The following is a 21,403-nucleotide window of genomic DNA, read 5'->3' on the forward strand; positions in this document are numbered from 1 at the left end:
CATAGCAAAAAAAAGGTAACACAAAAATAAAAGATACAGTAAAAAAATGCATTAACATAATTTTATTATAAAAAATCTTTATAGACAATACATTTGGTATAAATATAAGTATACTTTTGAGTTATGACAGTAATGAAAAAAAAAAACAATAAATAATGAAATAAAAATTAATATGAACCCACACTCCATAAGCTCACTTGCACTGAGTCCTAAATACTTAAATACACTAAATGTGATAAGTTGCTTTATCACCAATCATTGTTGCCGAGGTCAGTGAACAGCTTGTCTTTGATCGTCGGCTTAGGATCCTCGGTTATCTTTGTATCCACTGCACCTACTTGTCCTAAGATGAATTCCAGTTCTGTAAAAAGATTATTATTTATTTTAAATTTTTAAAGTACAGAGTGGGCCAGAAAGGCGTGCGAATTTCAAAATCGGATTGATCGTAAGAGGGACGCGGGAGCAATGCGCAGGTAGCTTGGTTCTCGGAAATTTAGTCGCCATGGAGCGTTTCACCGGTGAGCAGTTCCGTTCTTTGTAAAGGCTTATTACAAAAATTGCGATTCGTGCACTATTGCGCGGCGTCTATTTCGCTCTGAGTTTAGTATACATGATTTAAATCAATGTTTTAAAAGTTTGAGTCTACGGGTTCGACACTGAATCAAAAACCTGTAGGGTGTCCAAGGTCAATAAGAACGGAAGAAACTGTAAACGGAAGAACAAAGTCTCGACGTCCATACGGCGAACACGTAACAGTAAGTTCTGATCGCTATACAGACATGTTACTTCACTTTTTCTTCCTAATTTTGAAGCCTACAACAGCAGGACCTGGTTTCAACAAGACGGTGCGACATCTCATACATCCAATGAGCCCTTAGCAGTTGTAAACGAAATGTTTACTAGAAAACTGATATAGCGGCCACATTCCGTGGCCTCCTCGGAGCCCAGATCTCAGCCTTGTAGTTTTTTTCTATGATTTTTTTAAATTTGCATAACTTAATGGCCCACCTTTATTATATATTTTTTAATATTTTGTAACTTACAATTCTTTCTTATATAAATAATTTAAGCTAAATTTAAAAATATTACAATTTTTTTTATGATTCTTAATAATAAAAAGGACCAGAAAAAAGCATGAATTTCCCACCTTCCCCTTAGTTTTCAAATCATTGCATGTTGAGCTTCTCTCTGGCTACCCAGTGTGGTAGTCTTTCGTAGGGTCAAAAGTATCCTTCTGAGTGGAAATTGAAGCATTGTGTTTAAAGTCAGATGCAGAGTAGATACTCTGCAATTTTTAGAAGGGAATTTCTCAAGCTGAATCTCGGATACAGCCAGTGCATGCAGAAGGAATCCGGGAACCTAGTGTTAAGTTTAGTTTCTCATTAAGCATTTCCATTCCCCACTTTCTGCCAAATCTTAAATTGCATGCTGAGTGGAACACAACTCTGCACTTGGATTCAGTTATTTTCATTTGAGCAGAAATCAAACCCACAATTGTTTACAGTCATAGGCATCATGATTGTGAATGGGTGGATGGGTTAAAAATAAATTATATACTACAAAAATCATACCATCACAAGTAAGAGCAGTACCACGTAACTCATGTGGGCCCACAAACTGCTTCTTCATGTCTCCCTCAAAGTACACAAAGAGACTCGGCAAATTTCTCTCGGGGAAATTGGGTATGCAAGTTTGTGCAATGGCTTTTAAGAACTTTGTATAGGGGAACTTTGTGGCTAATTGACGCAAGTGTTGATTAATGAGAGCACATTGCTGGATGCTGTAAAATAATTATACACTTGTTTATAAGTTAAATATAGTTAATAGTTTAGAATTAGTATCTTAAACAATAATTAGATATAAGAATTATGTTTTAATTATTATATGAAATATTACATTAAAAAGAGGTAATTGTGACATAGCAGCACAAACCCTCACTGTAAGCCTATGTGGCATCCATTCCAATTTAGTGGAATAAGTTATTTTTATTTCTTCATTCTGGTAACAAGATAACCAATGCTGTATTGAGTTCTGTAATTCACCAGATAACGTTTTAATAATTTGGGCAGTACATGGGGAATGAAGTGGCTTAACATTAGATCCCCTACTGCCTATTCTATTTTATGTGTTATACAATGTGAAGCTAAAAAAAAAGAAAATACAGAATACATACCCCTGTTTATATAAATGTATAACCACCCAAATACCTTCGCCAGCTTTGTTTACTTCCTGTACATAATCCTGACCTGAGACCTCCCTCACATCTCCAAATCTGGGCTTCTCAGCGAGCTTCTTTAATTCAGCTATCCTCTTCCTTCTATATTCTTCCAAAACAGCCTCATCTTCTGAATCTTCCAACTCATCAAGACCATCTAAATCTAATTCTGATAGTTTTTGGTCCTCTAAAAATATAAATACGTGTTAGAAAAATAACGGGATATAAGAAAATGAAAGGAAAACGTAACAGGTGTTCATAACCAAACTTTTCTTACTTTCAGCTTGTTTTTGTTGTATAGTTTGTTCAATCATATTAACGATTTCATCTTCTGATATTTCTTTTTCCTTAGGGGGTAGGATTCCTTTCGACCGCAACACATCATTCCATTCAGTATCTTCGTTGGGATTCTGGAAGACAGTAATATAGTGAATTAAAAGATAGTATCAACAAATAACAAGTGTAGACATAATAAATTTAAATTTCAGGAATCATTTGAATTAAATACCTGCATGTTAAGTATCGCTTTTTCTGTTTCTATATGTTTTAATTGATTAATTTAAGTTCTTACAAATGTAAATATATTTTGGACGAAATTTGACACCTTACTCAATTTTCGAAATCTTAAAATGAATCATGTCACAGATTCAAATATTTTTCGGATACTTGTCTAATAATTGTATTTCTGTTATAACACATAAAATCAATAACTACAAATAAGAAATTATAAAAGTAGCGAGACCTAATAAGCCATTTATAATTTTACTATAATTGAATTATTAAGAAATAAAAGATATTTATTAAAAATATAAATGAGTTTGACAGTGACACGTTTTTATACGTTATGTTGTCAACTTGAGTCGTGTTGGAAAAATTGCATGTCGCTATGTTCAGTCAAGTCAGATCTCGAAATAAATAAATTGGTCATGGCTGATATCGAGGAACATAAACATCGGGAAACTAATTTCCATGAGGGCGAAGGTAATAATTGTTAAAATATTATTGTTAAGATTTGGTGCGTTAGTGCGTGGCGCGAACGACGGTTGCGTCGCTCGTCAGTTACCCTCGTGTAACTTGTGACATTGAAAATGGGTTCTTTTTATAATTGCTGCCTGGATTCATGGTGCTGGCCCTCGAAGAATAGAGTGCTCTGACCGCCTCACGCTTTAAGTGATATATCGGTGGCAAGGCAGTGAACATGACGGGGGGATCGGACAGGACTCTTGTCACAGGTAACTTTGTTTTTGTTCTAATATCACACAATGTATATGAAACAAGTTTTAAGTCCAATTTTTTACGGCGCGTAATATAAATAAAGAACTAAATATATTCTAAACTTATCATTTAATCTCTTTTTACATTAATGCAATGACACAACTTCACCTTGTGTTCACTTTGTTGAATTAATAATAAAATCCTTTTTGACATGTTGGATTCAAGATATTCTTTACAAGGACAAACAACGTCTTTGTTATTGTTAACTCATTATAAAATATTTATTGCGTATACAATGTAATGTATGCTAAAATATTTAAATAATTTCACTATTTAATTAATACATATTAATTAACTTTAACTTTTCAAGCCAACCAAACTATAAAATCAAATATAATAATAATGTTAAAAAAGTAAACTAAAAATATTTAATTATGAAAAAAAAATTGGTTAACATTGTTATTATTTTATTGTATATTGTAGTTGTATATAAAATTCATTATGTTTCATCATTATTATTTATGTGAAATAAAAACAGAATATTTATATTGCAATAAATATTACACCAGCAAATTTTAGATCTTGCCTTTTTAAAATAAATTATATTTGGAATATATTAATTATTAACTGCTAAGTGTTGTCTCATTAACTTACATCACAACAATGTGACAAAACTTTATCAGTATGTAATATAAATAAATGTTATAAACAATTTTAAAATAACATGATACACACTTTATACTATTGTATATTAACTAAAACAATAATAAATATTTCTAAGCTTCTGCTTTTTAGATTTCAATTCTCCTAAAAGATAAAATTGTTTCCAAATGTAAAATATAGTTATAATATGAATTGACCTTTTATAACTGCCTTATTAATTATGTTTGATGAAGTCATATTAACAGAAAACATACATTATACCTTTTTTATAGTTGTTATTACTATTAGCCTGTATTGTCTCTTTGTTGGGCAAGGAGTTCTTTCCAGTTCTTCTACTTTTGTCTATTTTATGCTAATCTGCACCAGTCAGTCTGTTATATTCTAGCTTGTCCCATCATCTCTGTTTTAATTTGTCAATTCGCCTTTTAGACTTTGGAGTCAGTAGAGATTTTACACCTATCATCCAAGGCTCGCTAGGCATGCGGCACACATGTCTGGCAGTATTTTTGTTTCAGTATTTTTACAGTGCAGTATTTTTGTGATATATTATTTATTTTGTAAAATAAAATGGATTTTACAATTTTATGAACTATTACCATACTTAATACTATTATCTAATGCAAAGAATATGGAAGTAAAAATACTTCAATGATAAAATGTCTCAATCAAGATAAATATGTTTTTTTAAATTATTTTTATTAAACTAAACTGAATAAGTGATGATTTTCATCAAGTAGAAATTATAAATAAAACAATTTTTAAAATACAAGACACTATACGTTAAGGAACAGATGTTCTTCTAAATAATTTAAACTACACAATCATATCAGTAGTCAAATCTATTGAGCAATCAGCCATGACTAATTAGGAAATACATGTGTTGAATGTAAACTCATATACTTATTTCTATTTTACTATCTTAGTTACATACAATGTAAGGCGTTTACGCTGTTTAAGAAGTGATAGGAGTATGAGTTGATTGTGCCCAGTAGACAGAGGGAGCTTAGTGTTAACACTCCGTTCCCCACTTTCCACATTCGATGTGGAGAATGTTGGAGGCGTTGCGTAGGGAGTGGGAATCGTCGTTTCCTCGAGTGGGAATCGAATCCACAAATTGACGCGTTTACACACTTGCGCACCACGGCTGACCTTCGAGTACAACTGCTTTTTTTATCTGCCAAACTTCAATTATATTTATTATTTCAATTATTAATTTCATAAATGTACATAAAAAGTTAACCTAAAGTTTCAAAGAAATTAATATGAAGTAGCATTCCTAAACGCTAATCGTCAAACATGCATTCCTCGTTAAGTAGCATAACTCACGAACTCTACACTCGTGGTTCGTATTCGTACTGGATGACCTCAAAGCCCAGTTTGATATTTAAAACGAACGAGGTGTCGTGTCGCGTTATCAGATTCAATATGGTTTTATATATTTATATTGGCATGTATTATTAGATTATACGCGAATGCTGGCTGAATTAATTGAATTGAAATACGTAATGTTATAAAGTAACTTAATTTAACCAATTGAGAAAGTGAATATAATATGTACCTACTATGAATTAATTTACTAAAACCACGTTAGGCCCAACTTAAGCCTTAAAATTTAATAAGAGCTTGATTTAGAGTTATTGCTTATTGGGTTCTTGTTGCTTGTTTCACGCTTTATCCCGCATGTACCAGGGTAAGCAGAAAGAGTCTAATATTGGGAAACTCCGCTCCATATTCATGCTGTTTGCATTCTGCATAATAAACATACCATTAGATAATTTTCAGTGTCAGGCTGTTCTGCCTCGACCATAAAGGGGCCAGGGGGCCCTCTCAGAGGATGGCCCCGAATGGCCCATGTCCAGTACTGTAACTATAATTTTAATCTATTATAATCTCTTCTTCTCGACTTACGATTCGGTTTATTCTCAGAGAGAACTTGCTTCAGTTATAAAGGTTATTAAAACCTGTATTTATAAAGTGAGAGTTGAGAGCGTCAACTCTAAGATCGGTCTTGAGATGCTGTTTTTATTGATAGATTAAAAATTACGAAATATTAAAAATACGAAAACGGCATCTCATGGTTGATCTCCGAATTAATGTTTAGATAAATATTGTAGATAATATACATTTGTGACTATGAAATGATATTGCGAAAAATTCGTATTATTTTTGGACGACCTTAAACGGATGTAGTGTATTGTGGAATAGGAGATAGTGAAACTATGTTAATACACCTGGATATTTTAGATTTATTATTAATTTATTATCATAACACTCAAAGCGTCAATTCAATTCAAAATATTCTTTATTCAAATAGACTATTATAGGCACTTTTGAATCGTTACGAGAGGCAGAGGGACCTCGGTTGACCTCGGTCGTAAAGATAATAATCTTTCCGGAGATATTGGAGAAAGGGTGTATGAAGAGATTGATGACAGTGGAAGATGCAAGAGGCTACCCCGCTAGGAATAGGTAAAGCTAAAAATATTTTGTACGAAAAACCTTTATAATAAAATAAAGAAAATATCGCGAACATCATATAAAAACATTTTTTTACGCAAACACCTCGTTAATGGCTCTAACGTTGCAATGACTTTGATTAACTTGTAGGTCAAAAGGCGAACGTGGAATGTGTACATATTGGACGAGTCATTCTAGCGATTTGTACCAATAAACTTACGTAAAACTGGTATCTTTAAATAGTATAGGTAGTTGTAACACGAGTTAACTCCAATTGATGTCTTTGAGCGCGGTAACGAAAATAAGCATGTAATTTTTGTACTGTTATATGTTATCTGTTTACAGAAAGTTTTATTTTTATTCATACGTGAACGAGATAAAGTTATGAATTTTAATTATTGATTCATATAAATTAAAAATGTAATTAATTAAAATATCAACTAAACTAAAAACATATCTTGAAATTATTTATTCTAATTTTTTTTCGTTAGGATAGATCACAAATTTGTCTCAAGACTATGTTCCCGATTCCGTCTGCCTACCTTTCTATGTGCGGGATACCGCGTGAAGATAAAAAAATATATATTTCCTGAGTGCGTGCTCAACCAAACTCACAACCAATTTTATAATATGAAAGAAAAAGAAGATATTTCACATCCGCCTAAAAAATGCCATCATTTAGAGCTAAGCTGCTAAAGTAAGAAAACGAGTGACGCGTGACATTTTTATCATTGCGTGTTTTTATTGTTATGATTATAGAAGTATACATGTTGACATTATCATCGCTTTATCTACATACAATATATCTTCTGAGGTAGCCGTAGTAGTACGAAATTGTCGAATCGATAATATTTTATAATATTATTTTTTTGGTTGATTGTAAGCGCAGTGGTCGTGAGTTTGATTTCCATTAGGGGCAAAGAATTATTTTTATTTCTACGCACTGGTTAAATTATTAACTTAGCTTTTTACACATAGTAATAAAAAAGTAAAAAAAAAATTTTAAGTTAAACGGTTTTATATTGCAGATAAATGTACTAAAAGCTAAAAAATAATTTCATAGAAATTATGATTACTAAAATTTAATCGTGGGGCACGTCCAATATCTACAATTGAAAGACATGGCATGAGACTTCACCCACCTAGTGGTAAGTAGCAAGTGTCCCCACGATTTTATTTTAGTAATCATAATTTCTATGAAATTATTTTTTAGCTTTTAGTACATTTATCTGCAATATAAAACCGTTTAACTTAAAATTTTTTTTTTACTTTTTTATTTTTAAGTTTTTAGTTTTTATTTCTCTTGCTATTCAATTCGTTGAAATGAGGCTCGATGTCTCATTATTGCAAGGTTAATGGAGAATGTTACGAACGACCCCCCCAGAGGTCCAATAGAGGGACAAGGCTATGTACAACAAGATGTGCCTGAATCTTGAGGGGAAAACGCTAACGACATATCATTTTTATCCACCTAGTGCCATACAGTTCTCGGCGCGCTTTTACCTTTTACCTTGGGTGGTACCCCTAGCGACGTATCATTTTTAGGCACAATATAGCCACACAGTCCTCGACAGGATACCAGATCTTGACTTAGGTGGGAGATTCATATTGTAATTGTGTATAGTATACTGTATTATACTTACCAAGCCCTTTATTTTGATACCCATATTGATGGGATTGAAAACTACATTATCCGCTATTTTGTAGCAGTGGCCATCTTTGATTTTGATTTTGTATAGCGCACTGAATTCTACTTGACAAGCCCTTTCATTTGATACCCATATTGATGGGATCGAAAAAACTAACTTGTCCGCCATCTTGTAGCGGCGGCCATCTTGGATTTTGATTTTGTATAGTCCACTGAATTCTGCTTGACAAGCCCTTTCATTTGATACCCGTATTGATAGGATTGAAAAAAACTAACTTGTCCGCCATCTTATAGTGGCGGCCATCTTGGATTTTGATTTTGTATAGTCCACTGAATTCTACTTGACAAGCCCTTTCATTTGATATCCATATTGATGGGATTGAAAAAAACTAAGTTGTCCGCCATCTTGTAGCGGCGGCCATCTTGGATTCACAATAATATTGAATATGGATAATTGTATTGTCACCAGAATCAAAGACGTATACCAAATTTCAGATCAATCGGTTAACGGGAAGAGGGTTAAATTTCAATTACTAAATTTGACCCAAACAAACAAATAAACAAACGGGGTGAGCTAAATAAAACCGTTTAAAAATATGATTCATTCCTGTCTGTCTGTACATAAAAGATGAAAAAGTAAGTTGAGAAAATCTATTAATGAAAGCATTTATAAATACAATTTTGGTATTGTATTTAAACTACCCTTAATATTTTGTGTTATTTTTATATCGGTTTTAAATAAATAAAAATATTATGGTATTAGATAGTTTTCGATGTATGGATTGTCTTTAAAATGATCATATTAGTAATACAATAAATACACAAGACAATAAATAATTTTGTAGTACAAGCGGAGCGCTAGGATAGCGGATCGCTAGGATCGAATAAAGCAGAATGTGAGAGTTAAAATAAAAAAAGGATTGTGCTTTTACTATTGTACATATAACATATTATCTACAATGTATGTACATTCTCTTACATTTATATAAGTTGTATAAATCGTGTTTATAATAGAAACGTGTCCGTGATATAAACGATTCTAACTTTTATAATATTATTATAGATTTTTATAACGTTTCAGTTTTATTACATTATAATATTCAAGCGGTCGTAGCGCAGGGGCACAAGCGTGGGACTGTAAAAGTGGCGGTTGTGTATTCAATTTCCACTGAGGAAAGAAATATTTCATATTTTCATTTCTTCGCTTCCGGTAAAGAGGCAAAGCGCGGCGTTGAGCTCGGCCAGTCACCACCTCAATGCCTCCAGTAGTTGACGGAAGTGTTAAACGGAATGACTTAACACTAGGTTCCCAGGTTCTCTTTGCTAGATATAGAAGACAAAACACTGTAATATTCTAATATAAATAACAGTGGCCGCTCGATTATCTGTACAGATAAGCTTATATTATTGTAGTTCATACGTGTTATATATAGATACATAATTATAGAATTATCATGTTTTAGTCTCATAGCTTCACGTTTTTCCCTGCACACCCGGGTAGGCAGGGGGGAACCTCATGTTACACATTCGACTTCGAGACTTCGACGCTTTGATGAAATGAAAAAAAGATCTAATAATTTTTCTGAACGGAAATCAAACTCACAACCATCACTTTTACATCCGGACGATGTCTGGGCCACGAGGACCGAATGTTTATTTTGTCATCTTTGTTTTCTCCGCTTTCCGTTTGTTGATTTTAGAAGCAGATTCTTCATATGTACGTTCGAAGTGCGCAGAGAAATCTATACCTATATTATATAACACTGTTTTACTTTCCGTTCTACTGCTAAGGTGATCTTATATCTTGTATTTATCTATAAATCTTACAATCATAAATTAAATTGTATCAACAACACTTGTCTTCAATCAGAAAAGTCGTAACTGCGTTACAATATACCATAATCAATTCGCATTTTTCATTAGCATTATGTAATTATTATAATTTAGCTTCATACTAAAAATTCTCAGTATCTACTGAACTTTCTAAAAATTCTTAAAATGTTATTTAATTAAAAATAACATATTTACGTGTCATAAAAGAAAAAGTAAATTTTGTACAGATATCAATAATTGCGGATACGAAGAAACGCCAAGTTGGTTAGAAAACTGGTAACGCCTGTTCCTCTTCGCGGCTCGTCGGTCACATCGACGATCCCTAGGCAAAGTATCGAAAGTGGAGAGTAGTAAATTTTCTTTTATTCTTTATTCTGTTTTGAACTACCAACAAGAACAGTTTACGATTCATTATACACGTTTATTTTTTTGAAATTTTGAAAAATATATATCATTAAAATTATACTTCTTAGTAGTTGAGGCCAGTAGTGGTGCAGGGGCACATCTGTTCGCTCTGGTGTCCTGGCAAAGCGAGGCGGTGAGTTCCGCTACTCAACACGCAATGCCTGCTGTGTGCGGGATACAGCGTGAAGCTGATTTCTCTAACAGTTCAAATGAGCGATAAAAACATTTGCGATTCCTTACTGTCGACACTTTAGCTAAAGACCATAGAGATGTCCGCATGTAATATTGATGACGGTGGAGTTTCTAGACCGGCAATGCAAAACTTGCTGATGAATTTTGTAAAACCTGTCCGTGTCCTTGTTGTGGGACGCGGGTGAATGATCTCGTATACTCACTTTATATTTGATTTATTTTATATATTTTATTATAGTTATTATACCTAAAATATTAGATAATATTAGAAATATTAGATAGAAATATTGTATCAGAATATGATTATTAAACTATTTATATGATCAACAAAGAAACCTAAGCGCCAAATTGCAACATTTCATTGTATTTAAAGAAATATATTTTAAGCAAATTATTGTTACCTAAGAATAGCTACTTTGATAAACTAGTACTGGATTCAAGATTTTAGACAGCATTATAATTTCCACGTAGCTTCATAAAAACCTATTCGCAAATTTCTATCCAGCGCCCTTTGGATACCTCTTTATGTTAAAAATGTTATACGTTTTAATGCAAAATATTTGTCGATACTAACTTAGTATGATAATAACAGTTTATTGTTTTTAATGTTAAAAATAGCGTCGAGTATTTGTATCTAGGACAGAACCTATAGTCTCCGTACTGACAAACAAACAAACTGATTAATTTTACGTACCCGTTAGATATACATACTATAATTAAGATATTATTAGACAATTCTGCTAATTGAACTTAACCCTGATGAGCTCATTGTATATAAAACAATACAAATGTTTCTTTGTTCATTTACAAGTATGGTGGAGTCGGAAGCATGACTGAGAGCCTCCTGTACCCGGTACCCGGTGCGCCGCTAAGTAGGGAACCCACTTCACTTTTAACTACCTACTTTTAAGTTACATACCTAACGACTTTTTGTCTGCACATGGGTTTAAACATTCTAGAACAGTCTAATACCTTTAAATTGTATTTTTTTTAAAATAAATAGTAAAAAGACTGATAGAGATAGAGAAACTGTCTGTTTTCTCTTACCTACTGCTCATTTTATAGTTGCGCACTCTATCTCTACTTATCGAGGGTGAACATATTAAAACGTGTATTAATATATACAATTTCCCGAGTGCACATGGAACCCATAACCATCGCGTTATACACAAGCCTCTCAACTGGAACACGACGGTGTAAAATGTTCTTTTTTATTACTAATATAAAAGAAGAGAATTTAACTGACACGACGGTTGTGAATTCGATTCTCATTTCGATTATATGAATTATTTAATATGTTCATTTTTATGCTCCGGTAACAAAGGCGCGCATGGCGTTGAGTTCTGCTAATAATAAAATAAGAGAAAAGAGTGTCTCGTCACTTTTTTATAGTTATCGAATATAGTGAAGCATTTGCGTAATCATGTACGCTTTGACTGTTGTATAATACATTGAAACATCGAAAGGTTTTTTTCAATTACAGGTTGTAAGACCTTCAATTACAGGTTTTGGCGAGATAAAAACAAGACTTGCGCGTATTGATTGAACTTATAATTACTAATATGTTGTATGTATGTATGAGATTGTTAATTATCTTCTCTATGGCATAATAAATTCATTTAAAAAACAATTCAAACCTCATACAGTTTATAATAAAACATGCTTTTTTATTTAACTACATATATATCTACTCTGCTGTGTGCGGGATACGGCGTGAAGCTCAATAAAAAAAATTAAGAACACAAAGCTTGGGTTTGAACCCCGTTATCTATATCAATATCAAAAATGGCAAGATAAGAAGTGATTAAAATGCGTACTGTTTTACCTATCTTCTATATATATATGTAGAAGCATCAAAAGGGGCCTCAAAGCGGTCTTGGCTGTTACTATTCATTTGTGGGCGTTGTAGCAACAGAGATGTTTTAATAAAAGTCACATTTATATTCTACAATGTCTTATTACTCGTTTACATAACAGTTTTACAATAAATATCACAAGATTAACAAATTTACAATAGATTAGGAGCCAATAGGTTAATTGGTGAACATCTCACGCCATAGCTGTCAACCAATGACGTCTGCTATAACTTGTGGCTACACCTACTACCCTATTCGGGGTTACCCGCTCCATTTTAAATATTCTTCTAATATAATCCATTCCATAAATCAATTAAAATCAAAATGCAATAATTGCGAAATTATAATTAAAACTAATACATAGCAGCGCGCCGTCACGGCCGTCCTGCATCGTCACACGTCCTCGTGTGCATAGGTTCAATCTGTGAACAATAAACATAGTGCTTTGCAATACGTCCCGTTCGGTCTTCCTGACCACACAATATGTTCCCTTAGTGGATGTAACAGTGAACTCAAGAAAACTCATGGTGATTACAATTTTTATAAGTGTATTACAAATACTACGAAATGTTTCGTATAAGGCACACATAACAATTACAAATGTCACACCCGTTACTCAATATCACATAGGCTAACAGTCACACAGACAAGTCATTGCCACAACGGTTAGTAATTGCCACACAGGCCAGTCATTGCCACACAGGCTAGTTTCTGCCACACAGGCCAGCCATTGCCACACAGGCTAGTACTTGCCACACAGGCTAGTCATTGCCACACAGGCTAGCTGCTGCCACACAGGCTAGCTGCTATCACACAGGCTACTCGTCGCCACACAGGCTACTCGTCGCCGCACAGGCTACTCGTTGCCACACAGGCCACTCGTCGCCACACAGGCCACTCGTCGCCAAACAGGCCACTCGTCGCCACACAGGCTACTCGTCGCCACACAGGCCACTCGTCGCCACACAGGCTACTCGTCGCCACACGGCCACTCGTCGCCACACAGGCCACTCGTCGCCACAAGGGCTAGTCGTTGCCACAAAGGCTAGTCGTTGCCCCAAAGTCTAGTCGTTGCTACAAAGGCTAGTCGTTGCCACAAAGGCTAGTTTTTCTTTTTTTTTTTTTGGTTTTTTTTTTGTTTGTTTTGTTTGTCTTAGCTTTGTTTGTTTGTCTTAGCCACACAGGCTACTACAGGGTAAAAGGGGTATGTAACTATTTAACATGGCCGTCATCGGCACATTCTGACTTTATTTTGTTGCTTGCAATCTCCCGCACTACTACGTGCTACTAGAATTGAAAGCCAATTACTACGGGCTTACGGGCTCTTTTAAGAGTCTTTAAAATTTTGGGTCAAGCTTGGTTTGGTTACAGCACATAATCACCTACTTAATTCTTTAACTTTGCTTTACGTTTATCAAACTAAACCTTCTCAGAAGAAGCATTAGCTTCTTTTGCTCATGTCGATTGCTCGATAATAAGATTCAAATCAAATTCATCCGTGGCTAATTACATTAAGTTTAGAGGCATAGAAACCTTTACTACTAACAATTCTAAAGGATTCGCTCTGGTTATCCTACTCATAATAGCTGCGCTAATGGCTAGCTGATTGTCAGGTAGTGCATCTTGCCATGACTTATTATTATCTATCTCGACAGAGCTGACTTTATTAAAGAGCATTCGGCAACAGAACCAAAACAAAATGAAAACTTCTCACCAGATTCATCTAAGAACTGATCCATAGCTAATTGAATGGAGCAAACATTCACCCATCGTTCAACCCGTTCATCGCTTGCCTTGGTATCCATACTGGAGCAGCGCAGTGCGATGTGGCCGCATTCACCACACGTGAAGCGAGTTGGACTAACCACCTTCATATGCACACCAACTTCCTTAGACTGTAGAGATGAGGTAGTATCTGAAAACTCACAACGTAAATAAGAATTTGCTTTTACAACTACTATTGCCACAACAATCTTTGGGTACGTGACCCTGCTTGTCACAGTTATAGCATCGCTGTGATGATTCTATTAGTGTCTTTTTCACTTCCATAGTCAGAGTACAACTATACTAATCGGATGTCCTCTTTTTCTTTGAAAGAGACTGAAGCGAACATTTCATTCCCAAGGCGTGTTATCATTTATAACATCATTAATTTGGTAATAATCTTAGCTGGCAGCTATCCTGCATGACATTCAATACACATTATTACCATACATGTTTATCGTCTAAATATTTCTGAATAGTGTAATAAGCAGCGCCCGGCATGCACAGATAAACAGTCGTCCCTCCTTGGGCCACCATTGAGTACTCGCCATAAGTTTGCAGCTGGAGTCTCAACAGTATCAAATCTAGCTAAGAACAGATCTCTTAATTGTAGCCATTTAATACCGGGAAAAACTAGATTGAGCGAGCCAAGATGACGCCGATCCCTTAAGTGCCTGAGCATTATGAAAGGCTTGTTCCCAGGTTTCTCCTTTTACTAGTAAAACGGTGTCATCAGCAAAAGACAATTTTTCCAAAGTTTATAGGTAAGTTCAATATAAAAATAATGTTGGTCCCAATATAATTCCCTGTGGAATACCATATTTGATAGGAAGGTATATGCTGGTATATTCTGCTATTTTAGTGCCATTGCATTCTATCCCTGAGATAGCTTTCGAATAGTTTGTATTCGTTACCCCTTACACCAAAATCACAGTTAGATTTTAACGAATTTATAATTATTACAACTTCAATATCATCAGTATCAAGTAAAACGGACGACAATTTCATGTTATCTATTTGTGGTTTTCCACTGATATAAGGAGACCTATTTTTTTTATCTTCTCGACAAGATTTCCACCAATGCTAACGAAATATTCATTAACTAGGTTTCAGTTGACCTGCGGGGAACTTGAGTTCCGTATTAAATCAAAAGCGATATTCTTATTGTCACGAATACTTAACTTTTTTTTTAATACTTTCCAAAATTTCTTATTATTTGATTTTGCTCTCACAATCTCGTTTTTGTCAAATTCTATTTTACCTCTTTTTGTGCCTTGCTCATTGTAATTATCAAATCACTGCCAAAATAAGTTTTTCTTGTAAACATATGTCACACCAAGTGCTAGTGTCGTGGTCTGCAATATCAGAATTAAACTTTGCTAACATTATTTTTCTTAATGTCAGATACCAATGGCTCCCGTAAAATTTTGTTTCTGCATGTCAAAAATAAATTATCAACTTCACATTTTTTTACAATTTTCACATCCTGTGAAATTTTAACACTCCGTTCTTTATTTTGTTCCTTATTCGTTGCTGGTAATCCCACTTCTGATGTAGAAGCATCAAAAGGGGCCTCAAAGCGGTCTTGGCTGTTACTATTCATTTGTGGGCGTTGTAGCAACAGAGATGTTTTAATAAAAGTCACATTTATATTCTACAATGTCTTATTACTCGTTTACATAACAGTTTTACAATAAATATCACAAGATTAACAAATTTACAATAGATTAGGAGCCAATAGGTTAATTGGTGAACATCTCACGCCATAGCTGTCAACCAATGACGTCTGCTATAACTTGTGGCTACACCTACTACCCTATTCGGGGTTACCCGCTCCATTTTAAATATTCTTCTAATATAATCCATTCCATAAATCAATTAAAATCAAAATGCAATAATTGCGAAATTATAATTAAAACTAATACATAGCAGCGCGCCGTCATATATATATATATATATATCGAAAGGTCACTCACTCATCACGAAATCTCAAAAACTACCAGAGCTAAGAGTTTCAAATTTTGCACTGAGGTTTTTTATAGGATGTAGGTGCTCGCTAAGACGGGAATTTGCAATATTCGACTTCTAAGGGGTTGTTTTTGGGGTTGAAAGTTTGTATGAAACTGCGTGATTACAAGTGCTAGGAGTCTCAAATTTGCATGGACGTCACTTATATGACGTAGGTACTCATGGAGACAGAAATTAACAATAACGTAGTCCACGCGGGCGAAGCCGCGAGCGGACCGCTAGTTATAAATAAACATAGATGATATAAGAAGTCACATAAACATTGAATCAGGTTAAATTGCACGTGAATATTGATATAAACTCGTTGGCCGACGTCCAGCCACGTACTTAAACATATTTTATAAATGTATTTATATGTATATGCCTCAATTTTAATAGAAGTGTTGTGTTTATTAATAAGAACTTTATATGTAGGTATTTTTTTTATTTTTAAAGATTTTTCTTATTTTGTATATATTTATGTTCAAATTAATTTCTATTTAACAGTAAGATAAGAAAAAATGTGGCGTTAAGTTCCGCGATCTAGTACATTCTTAAATATATTCGTTGATACAATGCGGAAAGTGGAGTACAAAATAACAACGAAATTCTTTCTAGATACTCTGTAAGATAGGAAAATTTTTGTTTTAGAAGAATATTTCAGAAACAACGCTAACAATACTGACTCTAATAAATCCATACCGTTAAATGATCTAAATATAGTGATAACATATCCACTTTGCATGCCGGCGACAAACTAATGTAACTTTAAGAATTTTACTTTAAAATTAGATACTTTAAAAGTATATTTTGGGAACCAAAATTTATGTTTATGGTTAATGCTGTCGTAGGGAATTGTTGGACTAAAATTATCTACTTCTTTAGTGGACTGAGACAGTTTCTAGTTAATATAACTAACCCTCTAAAAAGGGAGCGGGCGAAGTCGCTTGGGAGTCTCTAGTGTTAAAATAAAGCTTTAAATTTAGACTACGCTTGTGGCTTAATTTAAAGAGGACCTATAAAGAAATTCTCTAATATGGACGGAAAATGAGAAAGAAGTGAAATGTAGTTAAGTAACACTTTGGTTAAAACTAAAGATGATTAAAAAATTAAAAAATTTATAGAAGTATCTTCCTTGTTAAACGGATGTTTATATAAACACATACGACGTTACTAAGTTATGACGTCACATGTTTTAGCATTGTTGTTTGTAAGTTTTTAACATTTTTTTTTATATTCATTGGTAATTTTGGTTTGACGCAGTTTTATAGTAAAGCACGTTAAGTAACTTAGGGCCGTATTTGTAAATCGTTCTCCGATCTGAGATCGATCTTGGAATGCTGTTTTTATTGATAGATATATAATTTATGAATGCAAAACGACATGTCAAGACCGATCTGTCTTGATAGCGTTTTATAAAAACGTAAATGACTTAGAATGTGTCATATATATAACCATCACAAACGAAGTGGGAAGCTAAAAGCTAGTTTTTTAACCGACCTCTGTAAGAAAAGGAGGCTTTTTTTATAGTAAATCACTATTACTTCATATCTAAATCAATACTCTTGCATCTGCTCCCACCGTCATTCCTTGAGGCTGAAAACTATTCATAGACAATCCTAAATTCGTTTGCAATGTTGGAATCATACATTACGTTTGCACGTAACTGGCGCATTCCCAAATATTAGGTGTTCATGTCAATAACCTGACTATGAATAGTGCCCGAGACAGGTCTTGAGTAGATGATATGTGCTAACAGATGGCCCAGCAAATATACGTTACCGTTAGTGTTAAGGTGAAACTAAGTTTTACTTTTTATATAGAATATTTTAGTTTTGCTCATAGACGTCTATTAATTGTTAATTGACAGTAAGTTTTCTTGTGTAAGTTAATTGATGTTGTATGTATTTAGTGTCAGTAATCTTTTTTTTTTTTTATAGTTTTGGCATTAGTTTGATAGGTAGATAAATTTTACCATTTTTTTTATTATATATCGTAATTTGTAAGTTCGTATGACTTAGAATTCGTATGACGCTAATTTCATCAAAAAGTCTCTTGACCTCTATATCGAGGTCAATCCTATGTATTTTGAAGTTTTTATTAGCGTTATTAAGTTATGCTGGCGACTGTGGCGTAGTGCGACAACATCTGACGGTAAATACGATAGAGTTCGATTCCGATCAGAGGAATGACCCACGCAATGTCTCCGGAATTCGGCGGAAAGTGGGGAACGGAGTGTCTTAACATTAGGTTCCCTCTGCCTACCCTGCTGTGGACGGGATACAACGTAAAGCTGAAAAAAAAAAATATTTATTAATATTGCAATATGTTACAGCAACAGGTGACCTGTTGCACGTTCTCGTACGCAAATTGCCTGTAAGGTCACAGAACTCTGTTAATAATACCGTATACTATAAGGAAAAAATATATCATAATATTTTGTCATAATATTGTGTTTATATTTATTATTAATTTTTTCATTTTTTTGCGTTGTTTTTTTTTTATATCCGTCGTTTTTATTAATATTTTTTTGTTGTTCTTAAATAAAATAAGTAGATACATTTATCAATATTATATAATTATTGTAAGACAATTGTCAGTGTGAGGGTATTTTACAGAATATAAAATAATAATACCCACATAATTATTTATAAAAGAGGAAGGGAACGGCTATAAAAAGTGACGTTTTTGATGGATTGAGTCAGTACGTCGTTATTCTGCCTGTCGTAAGGTGTAAAATTGTGACAGTGTTCAAGTATTTAAAATCAGTGTCATTGTTGGAACTATGAGTTTTAAAACGTGTATAAGTGTAAAGTGTTATATAGAAACAGTGTTAGAAGTGTGTATACGTAAAAGAGGAACAATAAATTGTGGTTATTAAGTATTCTATTATACTTAGCACCTGACATTTTTACAAATGTCAGAAGTGGGATCCAGCACCTAAAGATAACTGGTGTTATTACTACGCCCAAAGCAGACTAACCGGCGCACGACGACCAACACGGTACGTCTGCGACGGTGATCGTAGACAGAATAGACGCGGAGATAATCAGCGGAAGCGATCACGGCAACCGTAATAACCGAAGTTGTAGTCAAAAGCATAGTTATGGTCGCCGTCCAAGTAGCAGAAGGTACAGTCGAAATCGCAGAAGACGTGAACGTGAGGTACAGGGACGTCTCAGCAGGCGTAGGTGCGTGGTAGCAGGCGTGCCAGTGTGCGTGGTAGTAGTGTTCAACAAAGCAACAGCGATCATGTTTATAAGCCGAAGCGTGAACAGTATGTTTGCCGCGTGACAGCCGTGCAGATAGCCATCTTCTAAAGAAGACAATGAAAATCGTCTTCCTTGAAGTAAGCATCGTTATGAAGGTACGAGGATTTTATTAATAGTAACAGTAATATTAATCATCAAGTAGAAGTGCAGAAGCGGCACAATATGATAACAAAATTTTAATAAGATATTAAGATTCAAAAGTCAAAGTAGTCGCTATAATTAAAGTATCCTTTATAACAAATCTAACAGTGTGCTAAATGTCATGTTATAGTTTACTTAGTTAAAGTCTGTAGAAAAGTGAATCGCGTAAATGAACTAAGTGAAAATGTAATCAAAAAAAAAGTAATACAATCGGTGACGTGTTCTCAGTAAACGGCATTGTTTTGAATTCTTTCATTAAACTAGGAACTTTAAGTGAAATAAAAGGTCAGTAGTATATTAAGTGAAATAAGGATGAAACGGAGCCTTCGATAGGTTTTGGTAACTCGACAGTTACACCCGTAGACAGTTATGATATTTAAATTATTATTGATGGCATTTTGGCAATAACGGAAGTGCTTAGTGTCTAATGAATATTTACTATTCTATTTACTTAGGTTATGCTGTTACAGAACAAACATTTATAATGTTTAAGACTTACGATAATTTTAAAATAATAGCTAAATAAAATTATAATACCCGCAGTATTATCATTTAGTAGAATTGAACAAAAAAAAGTCTTAAGGTCAAAGCATCAAACAACGGTTTAACAATGGTTAGTGTATAGCAATGGTAGATGTAATAACTGACGATAAAAATTGTAAACTTATTCTAAAATCAACTTGTTGAAGACAAAGAAATAAGCTGTCAAAATAAAGTTAAAAGATATGTGTTTAAAAAAATATTAAAGTAATAATAGTAATTTAAATAAGCAGACCCCAACTTAAAGTAACTTTAACATATTTCATTAATGGAATACATATCGAAATTGTTTTGTGGTTGGTGATCTAGCAAATTAAATTAATTGATAATAGTGCGGTAGTTTCTGCGTTATGGCGCTTTAGATTTTATTCACTGGTCTAAAGGTTAATTTGGTGACATATTGTATTCATTGCGGGCAACTTTTGAAAAACGTGTTAATTCCTCGAGTTTCTCACTGCTAGCGCTAGATTCCGTAATGTAATTGGCACATCGAATAGTATGGCTAGTAAAATGAGCCACGCGGATGTTTTAAGTCTTAATCCAGTTTTAAAAGATAAACAGAACACTGATGTAGTCATTTATGTTTCAAGTAAATTCAACAAAGTGCAAAAAAAATACGTACGGTTATGTTTATATTGTGTTTATCACAAGGCACCTAACAAAACCTAAAAGATTAGTAATAAAAATAGTTAATTGTTGTGAATCATTGACATATTTTCTTAAACTATGAAATAATACAACCAGTTAGAGGAACAGATGCTAATTATGCAATTACAATATAAAATGTTATATTTTATATTTACTACTTCAGTTAGACTGACCAGATAGTTGACTTATAAGACAGACATTTAAAAACACGAATGACGTGTTAAGCCCATTGTTACCGTTATCTCTACTCCACGATCTAATGAGCAGGTGGAGATATATGTTCCAGTAGTGGTTTGAATATAAGAATAGCAAGGCGAGCAGCGTCATGTTCTGTTGGACTCTCATAGCTAAACAAATTGTTTATTTGTATATTTTCGAGCTTACTATCAAATGAGCTACTTTTATATTTTAAATTTGTACAATATAGAAAGTAAATATATTTGTCAGAGTATTATTTACAAATCAAGGTGTCATTAATTATTAGTTATAATTGAATTGAGAATAACAGACTGTTTAGAGGTCTTATAAATAAAAGTTATACAAAAGG

The 21,403-nt window shown here is 33.7% G+C and overlaps 2 protein-coding genes across 7 annotated transcripts in view; one reads left to right on the forward strand and one right to left on the reverse strand.

Annotated features, from left to right (window-relative positions):
• Nucleotides 1-39: 39 nt before the first annotated feature.
• viaf (viral IAP-associated factor) lies at nt 40-2,884 on the reverse strand. Its single transcript, XM_085189259.1, has 5 exons — nt 2,724-2,884; nt 2,493-2,625; nt 2,174-2,402; nt 1,572-1,780; nt 40-361 (listed from the first exon to the last, which is right to left on the reverse strand). Exons 1-5 carry the CDS (start codon nt 2,727-2,729, stop codon nt 249-251), a joined length of 690 nt encoding a protein of 229 aa, XP_085045385.1. The 5' UTR covers nt 2,730-2,884; the 3' UTR covers nt 40-248.
• Nucleotides 2,885-3,037: 153 nt separating this feature from the next.
• The window catches only part of atl (atlastin GTPase), a 35,704-nt gene continuing 17,338 nt past the window's right edge, over nt 3,038-21,403 (forward strand). For 2 of the 6 annotated variants that reach the window (XM_085189251.1, XM_085189253.1), the window contains exons 1-2: nt 3,059-3,196; nt 3,360-3,447. In XM_085189251.1, coding sequence (XP_085045377.1) covers nt 3,414-3,447 — 34 coding nt within the window. In that variant the 5' untranslated portion in view covers nt 3,059-3,196; nt 3,360-3,413. Of the gene's footprint in view, nt 3,197-3,354; nt 3,448-21,403 lie in introns of all 6 variants that reach the window. The other 4 variants (XM_085189252.1, XM_085189255.1, XM_085189250.1 and 1 more) reach the window with 3 other exon arrangements.

Source organism: Heliconius melpomene, chromosome 8, assembly GCF_056956725.1.
Source record: "Heliconius melpomene rosina isolate 202511_hmr_F chromosome 8, ASM5695672v1, whole genome shotgun sequence".
NCBI classification, from domain to species: domain Eukaryota; kingdom Metazoa; phylum Arthropoda; class Insecta; order Lepidoptera; family Nymphalidae; genus Heliconius; species Heliconius melpomene.